We start from the raw sequence: 22392 nt of genomic DNA on the forward strand, positions 1-22392 counted from the left end.
ATATATATACTCCACATATATGGTACAACAACACTAAATTTGAGTTTAATTGCTTTAATATTGATAAACTTAAGAACAACAAAAAGTCTGATTCTAATGTTGTATTACAAAAATGAATATTATAATTGATTTATTTAATTTTAAAAGCTAGCTCGAGGTATGAATGTTTTTCAAAATAACATAATTAAGGATAATCCCCAAATGGCATCTCTTCTAATCTCACATGTAAGTGATTATCCCCATTGCTTTTCTTTAATCGCAAAAATGTCAGAAAAAGAACTTTGTACATAGTTTAATTAAAAAATGTTCAAATATGAATTTTCTCTCTCTCTTTTTTACTTGCTTACTAAGCAACTTGCAAACCTATGTATAATAATAAATTAATAATCGTTAAAAGTGGAGTACAATTTTACAATAATTGGGACTTGCAAGTTGTACTAGTACTGAAAGAGGAAATATACGTCTGGACCACTAAGTACTTATTAATGCGTCTATAATTAATCATTAGTCTTAATTAGAAATATTAGAAGTTGGTACAATCACTAAAATGAGCTTTTATACATATAAGGCGACAAATTTACAACTCAACCATTTCTAATTCAATATTCAGTTAATTAATAGATAGATATAGAAAGCATTTCATAATATGTAAAATGTAAATACCCTCTCCAAAAATACCATAGTACATAACTATTTAAAATTACTTTGTTATTACTTACTACTAAAAAGTCACTATATTCCCACTAAAAAATTGTTTAGAGTCTATTTTCATTTAAAAAAATAATTAATTGAATCAGTGAAAAAAGAAAAAATATTAATATTTTCGTACGAAAAAATAGTAAGTTATCCATTATTTCAATAAAAAATTATTTTTTATCATATATTTTTTTCAGTAAGCTATTTCATAGAAAATGAATAGAAAAATGATATTGTATAACATAAATTTCTTACTGTTTTTAGTAGTGTTACACATTTGTAGCAGTGCATGCAAATTAATTAAGTCTTCATCATATGTGGAAAGGTACAAAAGAAAAGGAATAAAGTTATAAGAAGAAGCAATGCATGTGCCCAAGTAAGCTTTTACAACCGTCCACGTAAAGTAATGACGGCTTTATAAATTATAATTAATCAATTAATTAATTAAACGAATGTAGTCTTGAATTAAGCAATAAGTAGATTAATCACTTACCCATATGTTGACATATTAATCACTTACCCATATGTTGACATTTCTAACTCTCGAAATGATAAATTTAGAATTGTCACAAGTTTGGAATGCAATCTCAATTCTTATTCATCGAATTTATGTTTAACATTATCATTAGAAGTAACCTGCTATAGAGGTGTGTTCGACACGAAGGAAAATATAAACGTTTTTTTTTAAAAAACAAGTAAATTTTTGTTTTTGTGTCGATATGTTGATAAAAAGATTTATCCTAATAGTAATTCGTATATAATCTAGACAAATATTATGACAGATGGGTAAAGTGTGGGGTGACAAGAATGGGAGCTACGGGTGTGGTGGGGATTAAGATGAAGTGCGTTGGAAGGTGAGCATGAGACAATAAACTTGAAATGTCATTGATCATGAAACTTGTTTTTCCTATTTTCATTATAAAAAATATTTTTCTTATTTTTAAGAAACTTGTTTTTAATGCAATATGGTCTCAATAATAAAGTTTGAAAAGAGTATAGTATATGTAGACTTTACCATTTTGATCAAACAAATGTGAGAAAATTGACAATAATTTTTGCAGAAATGTAAATATTGAACAAATTTTTTGTTAATATACTAGTAATAGTTTAATCCATTTAACTCTCTCAAATATATATTCTTTAAACTAGGTTGACTTATGCATGAAAAGGTATACTTCTTGTGAATTAACACCAAACTTCACTAAATGGTTCTTCATAGTTTGGTTAAATAATTTGTTTTCCCTTGAAGTTTGGTGTCCCTATAAACTTTCATTAAACACGAAGGAAAATTTGGTGATATTACCGATATCTCATGCGAATAATTTAAAAGTAAAAAATCACATTGCTCCTTTTTTTCTTCTTCTATTAAATAAATAAAAGATAAAAGAAAGATTGAGAAGTAATTAAAACTGAGATCACAAAATAGGCAGCTATTGACTCTACTTTTAATTAAGCTTTGGTACTCGGGCTGAATTATCGGTGATATTTTCAAATGAGAATTTTGATAAATGAAAAAAAATAACGTTTCAAAAAAATAAATAAAATACAAATGTGTTAGTTAGTCAAAGTGTGTCTGGTACTGAGAAAAATGTCTTTTTATTTGCTTTATACTTGATTGATCAAGATACTTTTTTTAGAACAATAAATTTTTCAAAAACAAGGAAAATGATGTTTGCAATAAATTTACAAAAGATAAAAAAAATTTACAATCACCAATAAAATATGAAGGAACATAATTTTATTGATGTTTGTTCCTTGAATCTTGATTCTTCCCTCTCAATTAACTCTATGATCCGAGAGGACCTTGATGACGTATTTCTCAAACTAAGGTCGATTAAAACCTCTTTGATCTTTTTATGAATATCCCAACAGGGATATTTGAAATGCCAGATATATAATACCATTTATATAAACATGAACTAGCATTTAGAATTAAGTAACCTTTAAAAAATCTTAATTGAAAATGAATATCTATAAAGTGCCCATTGAAATTAAACACACTTTATAGAATCGGGTAAAATTTTGATGTCTGCCAAGTAAGAGCAGTCCAAAAACAAGAAATAAACAAATTTAAAGGGAAAAAAGAAAAGAAATGAAAAAGTTGGTACATTGAGTCCAAAGGTCAACAAAGCTTCCCAATGGGGTTCCGAATTCACCTCTCTCTCTCTTAAATTCTATAAATTGAGACGAAGATAAAGCATAACACAAAAATACAGAGAGAGAAAAAACAGCGCGCAGTGGGATCAATCGATTCATCAAGTTGTTACATTACCTGTCATTATTTGTCTTCAAAAGAATCCTTCCACTTCTCTCTCTCTCCCTACATTTCATCTTCTTCTTCTTCATAATACACACATTTACATTTTATTACTATTATTTATAGATAGATACAGAGATAACAGAAGAAGTGATTTTGTTGAATATGGAACAGAAGCACGTATTGTTATCGGCATTGAGCGTAGGGGTTGGAGTTGGCCTTGGATTAGCTTCAGGACAAGCCGTTAATAAATGGACAAACGCCGCCCAAGGCATAACACCTGACCAAATTGAAAAGGAACTTCGACGCCTAATTATTGACGGCAAGCTTACCAAAATCACCTTTGAGGACTTCCCTTATTATCTCAGGTAAACCTTTTTTCTTTTTTTTTTCATTAGGATAAGATCATTAAAACATGTTCGTTTACAAAAAGGATTGAATCCCTGGATCTCGTGATATTAGTTGTATTCAGGCTGCTTGAATGTGATCTTAAGTTGGGAGCTCTCTGCAATTTATTCACTTTTCACCTTAATTTTCACTTTTTATTGGAATTGGTGTCACTTTTGAGGGATAGGAAAAGGCTATGTTTTTACTATTCTGCTAAGTACAAGTTTATACAAAGCGGATTCAAATAACCGAAAATATATGATATTGGGGATTCAATTGAACCCCTGAACAGATTTGAGTAATAATAATGAGCCATCGGCAGTGGTGGTGGAACAAGGACTTTTCGTTAAGGGGTTCAAAATATGAACAAGTACAACACCAACTATATTTACATTAATTTTTAATGTATATTTTTTTTAATCATGGGTAAATAGTGTCACCGGCTAATACTTGCAACCTGTGAATTTTATGGAGCTTGCATGTCTGCGTTTCTTATGAATACAGCAAAGTTATCGACGAATGTGCAATCACTATAAGCAGAAGAATTCAACAGCTTTTTGTTTGACAAAAGTCAAGTATTGCATATTCCTTTAACACTTACACCTAAAATTCTATAAACCCATGTGCTTTTCTTTTCTGCTTAGTTTCTCCTAGTCTCACTCCTTCATCTAAATGTTCTCTGTTGTTGGAGAGTTATGCTACACTGTGGTGGCTCCAGTTGATATCTTGGTCAAAGTTGAAATATTTTCCAACATATCTGTTACTCTACTTCTCTGATAATTTCGATGAATATATGTTGAAAATGGATCAAAGTTATTGATCTCCTTCAAATGTGACTTTGACAGTGAACGAACACGGGTATTATTAACAAGTGCAGCATATGTTCATCTGAATCACTTAGATGTGTCTAAACATACAAGAAATCTTTCTCCTGCAAGTAGGGCCATATTACTTTCAGGGCCTGCTGGTATGGATTTCTCATTTAAATCATTTTCAACTTTATATGTTATTATCTGTATTTAGCGCTTTGACCGTGTTCTGATACATGAATGCAGAACTTTACCAGCAAACTCTCGCAAAGGCTTTGGCGCATCACTTTGATGCTAAACTGCTGCTATTGGATTTAACTGACTTCTCTCTGAAGGTACTGTGTGAGGCCTTCTTTTCCAGTATTTTAACTCATCTTCTGCTGATACTTCTATTCACTCTATTTTATTGGTCAACCATTTGCAGATGCAGAGCAAGTATGGAATCTTCAAGAAAGAATCAGTAAGTACTATCATTTATTCTATTGAAGAATTGTATTCTTTGTTGGGCAAAATATTGTTGTCTTCAGGTCCATTTCTTCATGTTTCCTGTAACTGTTGAATCCGAATTCACTTTCAGTATAAGTAAGAGGGAATCATTTTGCCCCTAATGGAATATTACCTGATTCAGCATCTTATTTTTGTAGGTTTTCAAGAGGTCAATCTCAGAGTCTACGTTGGGACGTTTGTCCAGTTTGCTTGGTTCGTTCTCAATTCTTCCAGCAAGAGAGACTAATGGAGGTATATGACGAAAGGCTATAGTTCTTCACTATTGGGTACACTTGACTGTATTTGTGACAACATTATACATTTGCAATTAATGAATATATCTGCAATCTTAAAGATAAGGATATGAATCACAAACTTTTTTTTATCTCCAGATCTGCTGATTTTATTTATGCTTATATTTAAAGAAGGTTCTAGATGTTTATTAAATTATGAAATAGTAGCTTTCGTACACACTAGCTTTTACAGTACCTTAATCTTGTGGGAAGTGCAAATTCCACATCCACCCACAAGTTGTTTCTGTCCTGTATCTGAAAAATAAAAGCAACCAAAGCTGATTTTAACTTCGTAAGTCCCAAGGTGAATTAATTTATCGTAGAGAACTTTGCAGAGGCTGTAAAGGTCATACAACTCATCAAAAAACAATGAAATGTTAAGTTCAAGTAATTGCAGCTAACTTTCATGTGGAGCTCGGAAGCCAGTGAGTCGATGGTTCTGATTTCAATCTAGACCTAACCAGTATTGTAGAACGTAAAATCTAAGGCTTGATACTTTCATGTTGTTTTACATTTCCTGATCCTCTTCATATACAAGTTTCATTCTCTTTTTTTGCAGTCACCTATTCAAGGCAAACAGTTGGGTTTGACAGTAAATCAAGGTATATTAGTTTTATTCATCATTTAGATATAAATGCAGGTTTTTGGAGTTGATATATCATGTTAACTCTTACCTTTGGAATATGCAGGAATAGGGAAGGTGCCAGCAACTCTCTAAAGCATCGCAGAACCGCCTCTGTGTCTTCTGATATAAGTAGTATCAGCTCTGAGTCGTCTGCTTCAAATCCAGGTGGGACGCTTGTAGGAAATTGATTAAGTTGTCATGGCTTTGCTATTTACTTCCTGCATGTTTATATATGGAGTTCAGGGTCCACTAGCATTTGCAGTTTTCATTTATAATTGTTAGAAAGTTGTTAATTTAGAAATTCATGATTTGACTATCCACTAATTATATTAAAGTCTCATTTTCCCCCCTTCTGATGTTCTTGCTACTATAATGTGGTTTGCATCTTAATGTTTCTTTTGTTGAAGAATCTCATCAAATTTCCTATCTAACCGTCAGCTAGCTTTACCAGATACTATACCTGCAATGGGTTTCTAGATTCATCTCTTGCATTTGCGTCTGTCAAATTCATATTGCTGAATTTTGACTAACCTGTAATTAGTTATCTTACGATTGAAGATCATTTTCTGATCAGTTCTTGTTTCTTCATCTAGCTCCAATTAAGCGGGTCAACAGCTGGTCATTAGATGAGAAGGCTTTCTTACAGTCACTTTTCAAGGTAATAAATATCTCTTGATTTCAAACTTGTATCCATGTTGTTATGGAATATGTTCTTCTCAGTGTCTTTCACTTTATGGTTGTTTCATCTGAAATCAGATACTAAACAAGGAGGTTACTTGCAGGTTTTGGTGTCAATCTCTGAAACCAGCCGCGTTATTCTCTACATCAGGGATGTTGACAGACATCTTCAATCCCCCAGAGCTTATAAACTCTTCGATCGAATGCTGAAAAAAATATCAGGATCAGTGTTGGTTCTTGGCTCCAGGATGTTTGAGCATGAAGATGATTGTGAGGAAGTAGATGAGAAACTCAGTCTTTTATTTCCTTACAATATTGAGATTAGTCCCCCTGAAGATGAGACACATCTTACGGACTGGAAAACACAACTGGCAGAGGATATGAAGATGATCCAGTTTCAAGACAACAAGAATCACATTGCGGAGGTGCTTGCAGCAAATGACCTCGAATGTGATGATCTAGGATCAATCTGTCATGCTGACACAATGGTGCTGAGTAATTACATAGAGGAAATTGTTATCTCTGCTATATCACATCATTTGATGAACAGCAAGGATCCAGAATATCGAAATGGGAAGCTCCTCATATCATCTAACAGGTACATGCCAAACTTTCAATAGTTATTAGCTTCTTTTTCCATTTGCATACTTTATGTTTCACGTGTGTACTTTTCTGCTCCTGGTACAGTTTGTCCCATGGATTAGGTGTCTTCCAGGACGGAAAGAGTGGTTGCAGAGACTCCCTCAAAATGGAGGCGAATGCTGAATTGTCCAAGGTTTCTTTTGCATTTTAGCGTTTCTGTTGAAAATTGAGGAATTAACTGAGATGAGATTGATTTTAATCTCTTTTCAATAAAAAATAGGATGCTGCGGTGGATGATATTGGATTAAAGCCTGAATCAAAGTCGGAGAACCCCACATCCGAGAGTAAGGGTGAGGCTGAAAAATCAGGACCTTCAACAAAAAAGGATGGAGAGATTTCATCTGCATCAAAGGCCCCGGTATGTGCAGCACTTGATAAAATATCACCACAATCTTCTTCTGAGAACCTTTCAGTTGGTAAAAGTTGATATAGCTGAACTTGATAGCTGTATTCTTTCTTTTTTCCCCTCAAATGTCAGGCTGAATACATTTAGGATGTCTTTGTGTTCGCCTGAAAAAGTTAATGCTGATCTATTGGTTTCAACAACATCCTGTCACACTATGCTCATACATTTTTTATTCTCTGATTTCGTATATCTTTTACTATCTGGTCCAACTTGATTTTTGTTTGTTAATTCAGTCCTCATTTGGTGTTTCTGCCTTTTGCTTCAATGTGTAATTTGATATCTACAGGAAGTTATTCCTGACAATGAATTCGAGAAGCGGATAAGACCAGAGGTCATACCTTCACATGAGATTGGAGTGACATTTGCAGATATTGGTGCCCTAGATGAAACGAAAGAATCACTTCAGGAGCTGGTCATGCTTCCTCTTAGAAGACCTGACCTCTTCAACGGTGGACTGCTTAAGCCTTGCAGAGGTATACTACTCTTTGGTCCACCTGGCACTGGGAAGACGATGCTGGCTAAAGCAATAGCCAATGAAGCTGGAGCAAGCTTTATAAATGTCTCAATGTCAACCATTACTTCAAAATGGTTTGGGGAAGATGAAAAGAATGTCCGAGCTCTTTTCACACTTGCAGCGAAGGTTTCTCCAACGATTGTTTTTGTGGATGAGGTTGATAGCATGCTAGGGCAGCGGACAAGAGTTGGAGAACACGAGGCTATGCGAAAAATTAAGAATGAGTTTATGACTCATTGGGACGGATTATTGACTAAACCAGGTGAGCGCATTCTTGTTCTTGCTGCAACCAACAGACCTTTTGACCTCGATGAAGCAATAATCAGACGGTTTGAGCGCAGGTACTTCCACAGCTTGACACCAATCATTTACTTAGCTTAATTGCTTTTTCCAGTCCTTTGAGTTGATTTTCACCAGTATGTTATACATTTTGAAACTTCACTGCTGATCTTCCTACATCTCAAAAAAGAAATTCTGGAAAAAGAAAAACAAGAGGCAGAAAGAAAGCCAGATCGTTTTCCTTATTGGCTTGAACTACATGATGATGGCCTTAAGTTTCTCCACTCTTGGATGAAGATCTTATAGTCTTATTGCCATCTTCATTGATATTATCTACCTTGAGCATAAATTTGAAAATCTACAGAATTGTTATCCTGCATTTGTTATGTGTTTCTGTTAATTCCTAAATAATCTTCTGCTAGACTAGTGGAGCGATTCTCCTGGTGACAATAAGTCTTCTGTCTCAGGACTCAGAGATATGTTGCTTACCTCAATGACTTTGTTAGGAAGTCTTGCCTCATCTTCTGTCTGTTTATTAAAAGGCGATTTGTTTTTATAGATATATTACTCTGTGCAGTGGTTCCTATTGATAGATTGACATTAAGGGAACTTTCATTTTTAAATATCATGAGCTTTTTCAGCTTATGATGACGTTGCAGAATGACATATGTTCTCAAATTTTGTTTTCTGTTGGGCAGAATTATGGTCGGTTTACCTGCAGCTGAGAATAGAGAGAAGATTTTGAGAACTCTTCTAGCAAAGGAAAAGGTAGAAGATCTTGATTTTAAAGAGCTCGGAGTCATGACCGAAGGGTATAGTGGAAGTGATCTTAAGGTTTGTGATAGTTCTTTTTCCAAAGTGATGTAAGAATAAAGCTTATTATCTGGTAATAACTGAAAGCATTAATCTCCCAAAACAGAACTTGTGCACAACAGCAGCTTATCGGCCTGTCAGAGAGCTTATACAACAAGAGAGAAAGAAAGATTTGGTAATACACGCGTCTAGCTCCCAACTGTTCTTCTTCAACTTAACCTTTTTTGACTATCTGCTTTATTATGTATGCTTTGTGTTCTCTTATTTATTCTTTCTTTCTCATAGGAAAAGAAACGGAGTGCTGAAGAAGGGCAGAGTGCAGAAGGTAATTCAGATGAGAAAGAAGAAGCTGCGGAAGAAAGAGTAATTACTTTGAGGCCTCTAAACATGGAGGACATGAGACAGGCAAAGAATCAGGTAACCAGTCCTTATGTTGTGGGTCCGTTGAGTATTTGTAAAACAACAAGGATTCCTAACCATAATATAAAGATGAATCTGTTCTCTTTTGATTGGACCATCTGAAGCATTTAGTTCTTTCTTTAGTTTTTTTTTTTGGTCCTGTCATCTGAATTCATAGCTACACAAACTTTTCAGTTTTCAGTACACAAACTTTCTTGGATAGACTATCCTTATAAATAAGATAGGGTTCCTTATACTCTCTCATGGACATTACAGTATCTCTTAGCAGGATCATGTTTTTCTAACATAAAGTACAATATGAACCTAGTTTTCTTTTGTGGAATCACAGAAGCAGGAAATATATACTTACAAATAATGCATGCGAAGGACTACAATATGAACCTAGTTTTCTTTTGTGGAATCACAGAAGCAGGAAATATATACTTACAAATAATGCATGCGAAGGACTTATTTCCTTCAGTTTTATTGTTGCATTCATTTTGGATTTGCACACAGATCTTCACGAATCACTTCTTTGGTTAGGTTGCTGCAAGCTTTGCTTCTGAAGGATCCGTAATGAGTGAGCTGAAGCAGTGGAATGACCTATATGGAGAAGGCGGTTCTAGGAAAAAGCAGCAGTTATCTTATTTCCTTTAGGTCGTCAAATCTATGCATCAAGAAATGATTGTCTGCATTATTTTTCGTGAAAGGGGTGATAACCATGATCACTGCATAACCTTCAGAATCAAATCCCCATTCTCCTGAAACTAAGGTAGAGATACTTGAACCTGTGCCAACTGGTCTCCACTTCCGAGGGTGTGACATGAATATGCATGAAATGTGTCTGTCAAAGGCTTGCTTGCTTGCTTTTGTATACGCATGGTCAGAGAAAAGGAAGGAGAATACAGCGTCTGTTCTGCTTAGAGCAACATTTGCCCCACAACAGTCTTGTAGGATATCAAAGATGATCTCTGGTGTGGCAATTGAAAAGGCACAGGGGCTTGGAAATCTCAGAGCAAGTTATGATTTTGTTCATCAATAGTGATTCCATGTAATAGTGTATTCTAGTGTTGTATACAGTTGTTGTAATTTATCAATCTCCAGTTTCTTGGAACTAATATATTTGTCATTTGGAACACACGGATTTGATTCTTTTTTTTTGAAATTTATTTTGGAAGTCAATGTACTATGAATGTGATAGCTGCCACTTGTTTCATGCAAAATTCTTTCGACACATTTCTATATCAAGTAATAATTTAACTATTTATAGGTTATATCCACATAAATATCTATTACTTATTTAGTATTTTTAGACAATAAGTTTCAAAAGTTTTCCTTTCTTTCTTAAGCTTCGTGTCAAGTCAAAATAACTCATATAAAAAAATGGGATAGAGAAAGTATATGAACAAGTTTACACTTGCCTATTGTCCGGTGATTTTTATGAACGAGTTTACACTTGCCTAGTTAATTATATTTTAAAAAAATCATAGGTATGATAATTGATAATACAAATCATCACACTAAACTTAATATGAGAAACATATTTCATCCAATTTAGCTATCATAATAGTTTAAAGTTCTACCTGTTCATGAAACTTAATACAAGAAAATATTAGTATGGCAATTACCAAGTTTAAGGGTGTGTGTTACGAAGGAAAATATCTTTCAATACAAATATATTTTTGAAAAATAAGTTACTTTCATACTTACGTTCACAATTTAGGTGAAACATGAATGTAAGAAATTTATTCGACATTTTCTGATATTTGATAAATATACATAAAATATTATTTTCTCTGTTCCATATTAGTTGATCATTTTCCAGTTTGCACGATACTTAAGAAATTATAAATAAGAAAATGATTTTACTAATCTACCCCTTAAAAACTTTTTAAACTTTCAAAAAGAATTAGTTACAAGGATAATATAGGAAAAATTAATTAATATTTTCTTAATTTAATAAGGTTATTAACTAATTAAAAGTGGACGGAGGTAGTATGAGACAACTATATATAAACTCCATCCGTCCATTTTCATTTTTCATGTTGCGCTTTTCAAAAGTCAATTTGACTAATTTTCAAAGTTAAATTAAATTACATTAATTCGATATTTTAGACAAAACGTTTAGATATTCAAAAACTATATGGCAAGTACTATAAATTATTACAATTTTTTTACATATCAATACGACGAAAAATTACATCTTAAAATATTAGTTAAATCTTTTAATAGTTTGACTCTAAGAAAAACAAAACTTAGACGGAAGGAATATATCAAAACTCACGAGTATTTATATACGCAGACAAATGCTACAAGTAGTTTGTTTTGCGAACCAATAAACTCCAGAAAATCAATCATCCTTCGTGTTTACGCACATCTTTGGATCTTCAATCGCCATTGAAAGCAAGCGGCGCCGACTCTGTAGCTCCCCAAATACACGGGATATATAAATTTTACGATCTAATGTGTTGGTTTGGCTCGAAATAGTGGAGATGGGAGGTTCAATGATGGAGAGGTATCAAAAACTAGGGTTAAAGGAGTCGTTGAATCAACCCTATCGTTACCCAATTGCTTGTGATGAGCTAAGCCTTATTCTAAGAAATGCATATTCCAGAATTCCCAAAAATTTGCAATCTCTCATCTTCCAAGACTCCCTCGCCGCCTTTGGTCTCCTCCCTGAGTAAGTCACGCCTTCTTCGTCAATTTTCATTCGAAATTACTGCATAGTTTACCTGAAAATTAAATGGGTTTCCCCTTTTATTTTCTTTCATTCGATTAATAGGATTGTAACTCCGCTCTGTACAGAGCCAGTGTATCTACAATGAACAGGATTTCATGTTGTCAACTTAATTAATTTGGGGTTTGAGGCATAATTGACTAATGAATTAACTGGTAGAAAAGTTTAATTCTCATCAACAGCTCATGATTTGTTATGTACTGAAGAATTGAAAGATGAAAAGAGATTGAGAACTGGAAAACTTTTATTAATCCATGAGTAAATGGAAGTATTACACCATTGTAAACTATTCTAACTCCTGCAATTCAACAATGGAAGAAAAGAAAGGTTAGGGTGAGAGAGAAGTAGTTAGGAATTTAGTTGTACACTTATACTTCATCATAAAAAAAAAAAAGAGTTAGGAATTAGTTGTAAGTGATTACTAGCTATTGCCTGATTCTCCAACTTCAATTTCGTGTACTTAAATAGTAAGGATTGGTTGGTTCCTCTTCACTCACTAGGAAATTGTTCATTACTACAGTTGAGAATTCGAAGTTCCTGGTGTACATATCAAGAAATGGGGAAGCATGTAGCTAAACTTGTAACTTTGGTAATTAATGACATAGTTGATCAACATTTGCTGTGGGACTTGTCACTTGTGTTAATGTGTTGGTCGACCATATAAAGACACTAGCTACCAAGTTTTCACCTTTTCCTGTTTTCTTGATGGTAAGCATCTGCTGCTAATAAGGGCTTGACGGAGCCCTGCCATATTGAACAAGAGATGCAATCCTCTGTACTTTGTTTGAGGTCCCTGAATCAGAAGATTTTATAGATAACTTAATTTGCTGATATTGAGAAAAGAAAATTTCAGATGTTCCTTGTTTATGAAATTTTTTGTTGTTGGCATGTATTTAATGATATTTTTGCTACTCCAAGTAAAAGGAACTTTAATATTTAATGTTTTTGTCACTTCAGAATGCAGACACAAGCGGCTATATCAGCAGCACATGGCTTGCTTCAAAGCATGGAAGCTGCATTACCAAAACAAAAGAAAGCCTTAGCTGCATCTGAATTCAAACAGGCTATGGTTACTCATAGGAGGCGTAGGAAGGTCCGACCAGTGTTAGAAGGTACTTTTAATTGAACATGTGTTCTAAATAAAAATATCACTAGACTCATTTAGTGCTTTTGGTGTGGAATCCCTCTTTGTGAAACCCTGGATTAGGACACCTGTAGCTCCTTTGCGTTGCTTTCCTGCCATAGTGACATTTTCTTGCAAGGCCATTTTAGATTTCAACTTGCAGCTGTGTCTGACGGACTAGAGTTGACAGCACTTTCATAATCAAAATTTTGATATAGTAGACTTATTTCCAGAACTTGGACTGAGTTACCATACCTATGTTGGTGGGAGGTATCAGGTACCCTGGGGAATTAATCGAGGTACGTGCAAGCTGGTCTGCCCACCATTGTTATGTTTTATGAAAAGTGTTATTTCCAAAACTCTGAAATGCAAACAACATCTCTCGCCACCCCCAAACCCCCAGGAAAAGAAATTCAAGAGATGTTCGAGTGTCAAGTTCTGAGAGGCCTTAGATGAGAACATCCCTCCGCCTCTCTTTTTCCCTGTATAGGGGAACACATTAGTGGAGAGATGGATAGTGTAGTATACTGCTTAGTGAGGCAAAAGTTCATCCTCCAGTGAACAGTTAAAACTCAAAGTTGTACTGCTTCCACCAACCCTCATGGCACAGCTAAAACTGATGTAGTTTTTAATAAGGAATGGTAATGTTAATAACAGATGATTTGCTTAAATAGTTGTAGAGAATCATCCAATATGGCATCCCTTCTTTGTTATGAAGCAAGAGACTTTCATTAAAAGGCATCATGAAGATGCATAACAAAAAAGGGATACAAGTAAAAAGTGAGCCTGCTCGTGTACAAAATCTATGTAAAAACTAAGGAGTAAACGCAGTACAAAAAATGATCACAACTGGAAGCATGGGCCTGATTGAGCCAATTAAAAAGATTAAGCAAACACATAGCCTTTGAGGGCTTGGTTTGGAGTTGATATCCCATTAGCCGATTTTTTTTTATGCATTTGCCAACTCTCCACAAACACCAGCTTTCATATGCTTCTTCAATACTATTAGGCATGATCTAGGCTAGTCCAAAATTTAAGAAAAACATATTCCACATGTCTGCGGCACTTTACAGTAAAGAATAAGATGTCTCACATTTTCTGCGTCCATCTGACACATAAAGCACCTTTCATAGTGTAGATGTTCCTCCTACTGAGCATCAACTTGAATCTCTCAGCCCAGTTGCTTAGACCCACATTATAAATCATTTAAAAATAAATTAATGGGAAATTTACGTTGTATGAACATTGAGATATAATTATTACATTTTTTTGCTCAACTTTCTAAATTTACCCATGATAGCCCACTTTTTTGGCAAAAGAAGTGGCTCCTCCATCAACTACTTTGTACAAATATTTCTTCACCAAAAGCAGTTGTTGAGCACTATTCTGTAGAATAATTGCAAGTACTACCATGTCACTGTTCAGAAATAGTTGAAGCAGTTGGGTTATCTTTCACTGTGAATTTACTTTTTTCCATACTTGTACGAGTTCGATACATTATTTAAACATATTATATATGTTTTATATTATATAATTATGTATAACAATGTAAAAATATGTATAAATACCTCTTATACACTATTATACACATTTGTACAAGATATGCTTGTTCACAGTGTATATATCTTTCACTAATATATATGCTTGTTCACAGTATAGATGTTCCTCCTACTGCGATTATCTTTTATAAGATATGCTTCATATAAAGTTATCTAGGATGACACCCAATATGGCATCCTTTTTTCAAACATTTCTTAATACTTCTGCATCTGCTCACTGCATTCTAATTTTGTAGTGCTGCATTTGCATTCCAGGTAGGAGCCAACTTCCTGAGGATGTTCTTGTACACGTATTTGGTTTCTTAGACTTGAAGTCTCTTGTTACTGCTTCTTCAGTCTGCAGGTATGAGGCTTTCCTTATCCAACTTAAGTAGTTGCATTAATTAAACGGAAAATATAATTGGCAAGACAGATTTTTGGCACGAAATGACACGAGCAACAAAAATCAGGTATTTTCGTAATTTCGGTGAAAAGTTAAGGGCGTTTGGATAAATTCATTTATTTCGTGTACCTAAATTACCCTCAAAAGTAAAACCATTTTTAATACTTTTAAAACCACAACTGTTTAAAACTTAAACCACTTCTGAAAAGTCCAAGTTGTAATTATTATTTATTTCACACTGCCCGAGAAATTTTTATTTAATTTCATACTTAATTGAGCTTTTTCGTTTTTTTTTCGGTAAGGTTTACTTCTATTTCTACCAAGTTTGGGTCTCCATACGTTGTCATTTTAGATAGTGTTTTTTGTTTCCTTTTCGTTCATAATTTTAATTTGGAATAATAAATCAACGACAAATCCGAGTTGATTAAACTACCTTTGTTCAAATATATTTGTTTTTTGTCAATTTTTTTACAAGAACCCTATATTTAAATATATCAATCTTCTAAATAGGGGTGTACATAGTCGGGTTGGTTCGGATTTTTCAAATATCAAACCAAACCATTTGTGTCGAATTTTTAAATCTATAAACCAAACCAATAAAACTCGGGTTTTTCAACCTCAGGTTTTTTCGAATTTTTTCGCTAAAGTATTCATACAAACATATAATTTACTTGTACTTCAAATATTTCTCCAGTCCTACCAAAATACAATTATCTAAGGTGTTTCTTATGAATACAACACAAACAATGATATGATTAATGACACTAAAATATCGTCCTACCAAAATACAACTATCTAAGATGTTTCTTAAAAATATAACACAATATGATATGATTAATGACACTAAAATATCCAAAAAAAAGTAATAATAATGAAATCGCGTAAAACAAATATTGCAAATTAACAAGTCATAATGAAAATGATCATAATTTAAAAGTACTAAATCATGCTAAAATAAGTTTAATAAGTATTAGTTACATGACTAAATATTAAAGAAAATTAAAATTAGATTATGTACTTTAATTGTCTAAACCAATGTAAAACCAAAGATCAAATATTCAATATTATTGTCATTCTTAGTGTTAAATTGATTTTCTTTTTGCATTAGTATTAATTTGATTTTGATTTAAGTTTTACTATAATTACCAACATCTATGGACTATATAATCTTTATGGAACTATTCAAAATTCTAAGTTTCAAACTTGAAATAATATATTAAAAGATAAAAACTATAAAAAAGTATAAGAAATATTTAAAAATTATATCAAAGTAAATATTTTTATTTATAAAATAAAATTTTAAAATTATATATATAATGTCGGGTTGGTTTGGTCTCGGGTTGGTTTTTTTTAGCTAAAACCAAGCCAACCTAAATATAGTCGGTTTTTTTTTTTAACACCAAACCAAGTCAAACCAACCACTAGTCGGGTTTTTTTTTTGGTTTGACTCGATTTGCGATTTGGTTCGGTTTTCGGTTCGGTTTTGTACACCCCTACTTCTATATATTGTAGTTGGCAAGAATGTGCAAATTTGACCATTTGACTTAGTGGTAGTTTATACCGTAAATACAAATGGTTGAACATTGAAATATTCCAATGAAGAGTGAAATTAAGCTACAAAAGTATTGTGGAATCATGTTATTTAAAGAACTATATATACTTATGTTATAAATCCAACAACAAAATAAATTCTTGATCAACAAATTAAAATAAGAACGGATGAGAGTGAAGAGTGAAGTTGAAGGAGATAAAAAGAGTAAAGTAAGAGAGAGAGTAAATAATTATTAAAATGTCAAAGATGGTTTTCTTTTTTGGAGGGAAATACAAGCAGTTTTGAAGCCAAAGGGACATTTTCGTCATTTACCCGTGTCTTGGCAATTCGTGCCAAAATTCTGTCTTGCCAATTAGCAGTACTCATTGATTAAATCACATAGAGGACTAGGTCCAATGTTCAAGAGATGCCTACATAGAATTAAGTACTGCTAATTGGCAAGACAAAATTTTGGCACGAATTGCCAAGACACGGGTAATAAATAATAATTACAACTTGAGCTTTTCAGAAGTGGTTTAAGTTTTAAACAGTTGTGGTTTTAAAAGTATTAAAAATGGTTTTACTTTTGAGGATAATTTAGGTACACGAAATAAATGAATTTATCCAAACACCCTTAACTTTTCACCGAAAATACCTGATTTTTGTTGCTCGTGCCAAAAATCTGTCTTGCCAATTATATTTTCCGTTAATCAATTACCATATCAGATGGTATCTCAAAAGGTGTCTAACTTTGCAGGTCATGGAGTGTGGCAGCTAGTGACAATCATCTCTGGCAGTCTATACATATTAGCTTTTTTGGGAAGTCAAGTGACATCCCAAACATTATCAGGTTTACTAACGGTGTGGAGAGAATTTCTTTTACTCCGGGAAATACCGCTGCAGATAATGTTGACTGGAAAGATGCTTTCAAGCGAGGTTATAGAGGTATTTCCATTGGCTGTGATCCCACTTTGGTTAGATGGAACTACATTTCCAGCTATGGTTTTCATTATTTTTTCCATGTTGCATGGTTCATAGACCACTTGGACTATTTTAGAATTATCGTTTGTCTTCCTTCATTCAGAGAGGTCTTTACTATGTCTGCTTGTTTTCTTTTTCCTTTCCAAATTTTCTTCTGTGTCGGTTCTTTTTATATACCTATCTGTTTTGACTCAGGTATTTCAAACAAGGTATCATCCCAGAGGGGCTTTTGCAAGCAGTGCAATTCAATTGTTTGGTTGAGTAATTCCAAGTGTTCCAATGAATACGATGGGAAAATTTCTGATGAACATCAGATCATGCCTGTGTCACTTGAACAGGTTTGTGAATGTTGTCTCCTCAGCACTGTGTATTCAGATTTTCTTATTTCATTACTATGTATGTTTCACCATCTCAAGTAGTCCTACAAGGTTTTCTCAATGATATCTTTTGTCGTTGTCAGATTGTTGACTATGTAATAGAGGAGTCCATACCTTCCTCGGATAGTGATAGTGATTCAGATGACTCAGTTGATGGATCAGTCTTCAAGCTGTGGGCCTATCCCAGGCGAGTTAGTGAGCCACATGCATGATGTGGAAGCATATGGAAGATCCTTGTTAATATATCAAAACATACTGCGATTCCTTTGCTGGGGATTGAAAAAATGATGTGAAGGATTGTAACTAATATCAACATGAAAATAGCACATTTTGAGAATTTGTTGCATCAATCAAATGTAACAATTAATTAGTCTTGCATGTTGTTTCGTCATTTCTGGTGCTTCTGGCTTGCTTTACATGAGATGTTCAAAGTGCATCCTCGCTAATTTCAAGATTATGGAAATTAAAAATTCTCATCCATGAAATAGATTTTGTAATTGGGTTCATACAGATTGAGACTATCGATGATTATAACCTAAATTGCCTATCAGAACTACTGCGAGTAGACAATGGATAGCTCCCAATTTACAATTTTTCCTAGAGGTATTAAAGTCACAAAAATATGACGATTTAGATATATCTTTTTTCTAAAGCTTGAGTATTTCCCATCGTAACTCAGTCTAATAACTGTAATGAAAATCAGTGGATATTTCAATGTTACCCAGTTGGCCATTGAAGCATCAATGTTAAAAGGCAAATTCCAAAGGTCTCAATATGTAGAACAGCCAATTTAAAGATGCGAAATGACATTTGCATCGTTCCAGAATTAGAGTAGCCACTCACAGGGGCGTTGCTATCAAACAAGAATCAAAGTTGTGTTTCCATTATCTGACTTATAATTTAAAGCAACACTCACTTGCATATTGATGTTTTACGTCACATGATGACTGCCAAAATCTTACAGCAGTTTTTCAAAATTTAACAAAAAAGAAAACCATATCTGGAACTCAAAACTACCACAAAAACGCCAAGCCTGTTTAGTAATAATCAAGCAAAACAAGTAAACAAAGGGTTTTCTACCATAACTGAATCACAACAACCAGAGGAACCTAAAGGGTGCCACCTATTCATGTCTATAAGAACTTTTTGTCTTTCAGTGGACCTCTTGGAATTTTGCTTAGAACCTTGACGTTAAAAACAGCATACTGCTTTTTGATCTCTGCCTCAGCGTTCTCAGCAAAAGCATCAACCTGGTCCTCAAATTTCTCATAAAGTACAGGGACGGTATGGAGCAATACAAAGCCTGTTTTTGCAGATAGAAGAGATCACACGCACTATTAGAATTTTACTGAATAATACATCCTATACACACCCAAGTAAGCAACATTAGAGTAGATCACTTACATATGTAAAATAAAGTGAGGAAGTTCCAGCAGTTGCCCAATATAGAAAGAACCCACAAACCAGCAATAACCTGCATGTAATTTTTGTATTAAAGCATGGAAGAGGTGACACTCAAATGAAGAACTAAACAGGAAGTAGTAATCAAGCTGATTCTCTCAAGATAATGGAGAGAATTATACAACAAGAAGGACATGATAACATACAGCGAGGAATTTCTTCAACTCCTTCCCAGAGGCAATATCCCGAAAAATTTCAAGAGCTTTGTTTATTTCAATCCTGAGTGCAGCAGCAACACCCAGGACAATGTCCTCAGGCAGAATGACATCTGGAATTTGGGGTGGAGACCTGGTGCATATATTTCAAGGTTAATCCTAAGGACTAACGTATATCTGGATAGACAAATTACTAAGGAAGATAAAGAGTATACTTACTTGTTGATGAAGGTGGATGCATTGGACCAAAGGAAAAGGACTGCCAATGCAAGGATCAGTATATGGCAAACAAGTGTAAGCAAATGGTACTGAAGCAACTCAAAAAGCACCCAAAGTGAAGTGGCAAACCCAAGCACACCGGCAGTAATTTTCTTGTCCCTCCACAGAAAAATGTCCGCAGCTGCCCATAAGAATTGAGTAATTAGATACATAAACATAATCGCATAGATATAAAAGAAAACTGCGTAACTGTTTAACTACACATCAGATACATCTACTGAAGCTTCAAATTCTATGAACTTTAAAAGTAGGCAAAAAAAAGGAGTTTGAAAAAAATGGGGTGGAAGACACCTGGGAGGCGAAAAAACACTTGGCTATTTTGGGCCAAAGCAAAAGTAGATGAATCCTACATATAAAAGGTTCAAATCTTGACTAATGCACGTAAAAACTAAAAAGTGCCTAGTAGACACATGCACACTAGCACTATGACTCAAAGCCCAAAGAGAAGGGGGTGTGAAAAGCTAGAATAGCTCTGTCAATTTCAAGTCATTCAAGGAACCTGAACTCTTCAAAGGAGAAATGGACAATTCCACGTGCTTAAATAAATATCTAATGATACTCACACCCTGAACTTTTGACATAAAAAAATCATTTTGCTCTTCGAGAGTCAGAAATTCATGCTTCCAAAGTTAGATTTGTATATCAAATATACATTTGTTACATGAAAATTCAAAATTGGCCTACAAAATCTACTGATGGAACTGTTTTCTTCAGTCCATGGACTACCAATACGAGTAACATCGAAGCATGCAAGTACATCATTGATTTACAGTTATCAAATAGTATCTTTGCAGTGTAATCAATTAAATCTCGCCATGTACCACTACTACTACAACAACATATACAGTGTAATCCTACCAGTGATGTGTGGGGAGGCTATGTACCACTACTAGTAAAGGAAAGGAAAAGAGGAAAGAATTCACCAGGAATCCAATTCGAGCAATCATACTTCATGATGAAAAATAACAATACAACCAATGTCAGATCCATGCGAAGCTAATGAATAATATTGTATTAGAAAAGGACAACAATAGAAAAACGCTCGCCTGGATCCAAATGTTAGCTACATATTTTCATAATAAACGAACGAATGAATGGAGGTCGAACTATTTCGATAGATCTCTGATTTCAGATTTTAGAAAAGGAAAGAAATTAAAGCGCATCTCAACACCAATGCCAAATAAATCTAAACACATTCTGAAGTATAGACATACTGTTTTAAAACATAAACTACATAAATCTATGCGAGAAAAATAGATATTGTGAGTGAGAGAGAGATGTACGTTTTCCACCGCCGAGAACCTTATGTACGGGCCTTTCCCTGCCAAAGAGACGATAGATCTTTGCCTTGACGGCATCGACCGACGATATTTTCTCCTTGTCATCTTCAGAATCCGATGAGGAAGAATCGTGGTCGTGCAACTTGTCGTTTATCTTTTCCATGACGGATTCAACGACTGATTCGTGCTCGCCGGCGTGATCGGCCATCGTATACTCCGATCTCACTAACGTGTGCCGCCGGCAATTGGGGATTTTTTGTTGATGGGTGCTTTTTGAGTGACTTATTCTTACGCTTGCAAAAAGTGTGTGAAAGAGGGAAAATATTGAAAGGCTTAAAGAGCCAGATTTCCAAACCTCAGGCTTAGTTTCCGAACCACGCGGTTCGGGAAAATAACGGAAATCGATGAAATGCCTCCGTGAAATAAATAAAAAAGAAAAAGAAATACTGTGGTGTGTGTCAGTTGATTTATTCGAGGAAAAACGGGAGACGTTGGATTCCTTTGACGGCGTCAAGTTGTCGTTTATTCTACGTGACTGCACAACGCACGGTTCGGGGACTTTTCCGGTAAAGTTGGAAAATGTCGACACGTGGGTGATTCTAAGTGGCTTATTAGGAAAGATAGTGGGCCAGGAATGGTGTTTGGGCTTCATTGACCAAATAAGTTTGGGCCGGGTATAACAAGAGGAGACCGGAGTGGTTCACCATACATTACGTATTCAAAGGTCAAAAATGGCATTTTATTTTATTTTTAATGAAATAAGTCCATAAATCTTTAGATTTTCCTATTTATAATTTGGCTATTTCAAATTCAAGTAGGAAGGTCAATTTTGGGATAAAGCACCTCGATTTTATTTTCAGAGCTAGAATGTGAAATTTCTGATAAAGCATAAAGAAATACTTATCATTTTATGATAACATTAGTAATTATGTTTTGACTTTCAAGCCTATCTATATAGTCCGTCATCTTAATTGTGGAAACTTCCTTAGTCCTTAAGTTTAGTCAAGAAATGAAATTATAGATCTATATAGTGATTCAAATGACTTGAATCAAAATTAAATTTTTCAATAAACCTACTTTTACATTATTACTTTTTATTTTTTTTCAAATGTCCACTATGGTCAATGTCTACTGTTAGATAATTATAATTAAGCCCATATCAATTTCGACTTTGATTCGTAATACACCCCATTTATTTCACTTTCACATTGTATCATTTAATTCGAGTGAATATCAAGTTTTT

General features: G+C 34.0%; 3 protein-coding genes and 1 long non-coding RNA gene across 4 annotated transcripts; 2 read left to right on the forward strand and 2 right to left on the reverse strand.

Annotated features, from left to right (window-relative positions):
• The first annotated feature begins 2873 nt into the window (after positions 1-2873).
• Positions 2874-10489, forward strand: LOC102581738 (uncharacterized). The gene is made up of 16 exons (XM_006366586.2): positions 2874-3321; positions 4186-4307; positions 4396-4484; positions 4574-4609; positions 4794-4887; positions 5488-5530; positions 5618-5718; positions 6147-6211; positions 6336-6829; positions 6919-7006; positions 7094-7231; positions 7566-8134; positions 8771-8906; positions 8992-9060; positions 9171-9302; positions 9828-10489. Exons 1-16 carry the CDS (start codon positions 3119-3121, stop codon positions 9939-9941), a joined length of 2493 nt encoding a protein of 830 aa, XP_006366648.1. The 5' UTR covers positions 2874-3118; the 3' UTR covers positions 9942-10489.
• Positions 9442-9820, reverse strand: LOC107058814 (uncharacterized). The gene is made up of 2 exons (XR_001472354.1): positions 9687-9820; positions 9442-9608 (listed from the first exon to the last, which is right to left on the reverse strand). It is a non-coding gene; the product is annotated as an uncharacterized lncRNA (long non-coding RNA).
• Positions 10490-11572: 1083 nt separating the features above from the next.
• LOC102582064 (F-box protein At5g52880) lies at positions 11573-18365 on the forward strand. Its single transcript, XM_006366587.2, has 6 exons — positions 11573-11964; positions 12979-13133; positions 14959-15046; positions 17374-17561; positions 17793-17935; positions 18058-18365. The coding sequence occupies exons 1-6, from the start codon at positions 11777-11779 to the stop codon at positions 18184-18186; spliced, it is 891 nt and encodes a 296-aa protein (XP_006366649.1). The 5' UTR covers positions 11573-11776; the 3' UTR covers positions 18187-18365.
• A 496-nt stretch (positions 18366-18861) lies between these two features.
• On the reverse strand, positions 18862-21425 carry LOC102577556 (reticulon-like protein B2). Its single transcript, NM_001318541.1, is given in 5 exon segments — positions 18862-19277; positions 19379-19448; positions 19582-19723; positions 19810-19990; positions 21153-21425. Coding segments are annotated over 5 exon segments (768 nt in total). The 5' UTR covers positions 21358-21425; the 3' UTR covers positions 18862-19107.
• Positions 21426-22392: the final 967 nt, after the last annotated feature.

The sequence above is a fragment of the Solanum tuberosum genome, unplaced genomic scaffold (genome assembly GCF_000226075.1).
Source record: "Solanum tuberosum cultivar DM 1-3 516 R44 unplaced genomic scaffold, SolTub_3.0 scf00657, whole genome shotgun sequence".
Taxonomy (NCBI): Eukaryota; Viridiplantae; Streptophyta; class Magnoliopsida; order Solanales; family Solanaceae; genus Solanum; species Solanum tuberosum.

What these genes read in the sequence shown, in the direction of transcription:
- LOC102581738 (XM_006366586.2), top strand. Translation starts at nt 3,119, where the DNA reads ATGGAACAGAAGCACGTATTGTTATCGGCATTGAGCGTAGGGGTTGGA. An exon ending in ATTACTTTCAGGGCCTGCTG is followed by an intron (nt 4,308 to 4,395) that starts GTATGGATTTCT and finishes ACATGAATGCAG; the next exon opens with AACTTTACCAGCAAACTCTC. An exon ending in ATAGTGGAAGTGATCTTAAG is followed by an intron (nt 8,907 to 8,991) that starts GTTTGTGATAGT and finishes CTCCCAAAACAG; the next exon opens with AACTTGTGCACAACAGCAGC.
- LOC102582064 (XM_006366587.2), top strand. Translation starts at nt 11,777, where the DNA reads ATGGGAGGTTCAATGATGGAGAGGTATCAAAAACTAGGGTTAAAGGAG. An exon ending in ACTGCTTCTTCAGTCTGCAG is followed by an intron (nt 15,047 to 17,373) that starts GTATGAGGCTTT and finishes CTAACTTTGCAG; the next exon opens with GTCATGGAGTGTGGCAGCTA. An exon ending in TTTCAAGCGAGGTTATAGAG is followed by an intron (nt 17,562 to 17,792) that starts GTATTTCCATTG and finishes GTTTTGACTCAG; the next exon opens with GTATTTCAAACAAGGTATCA.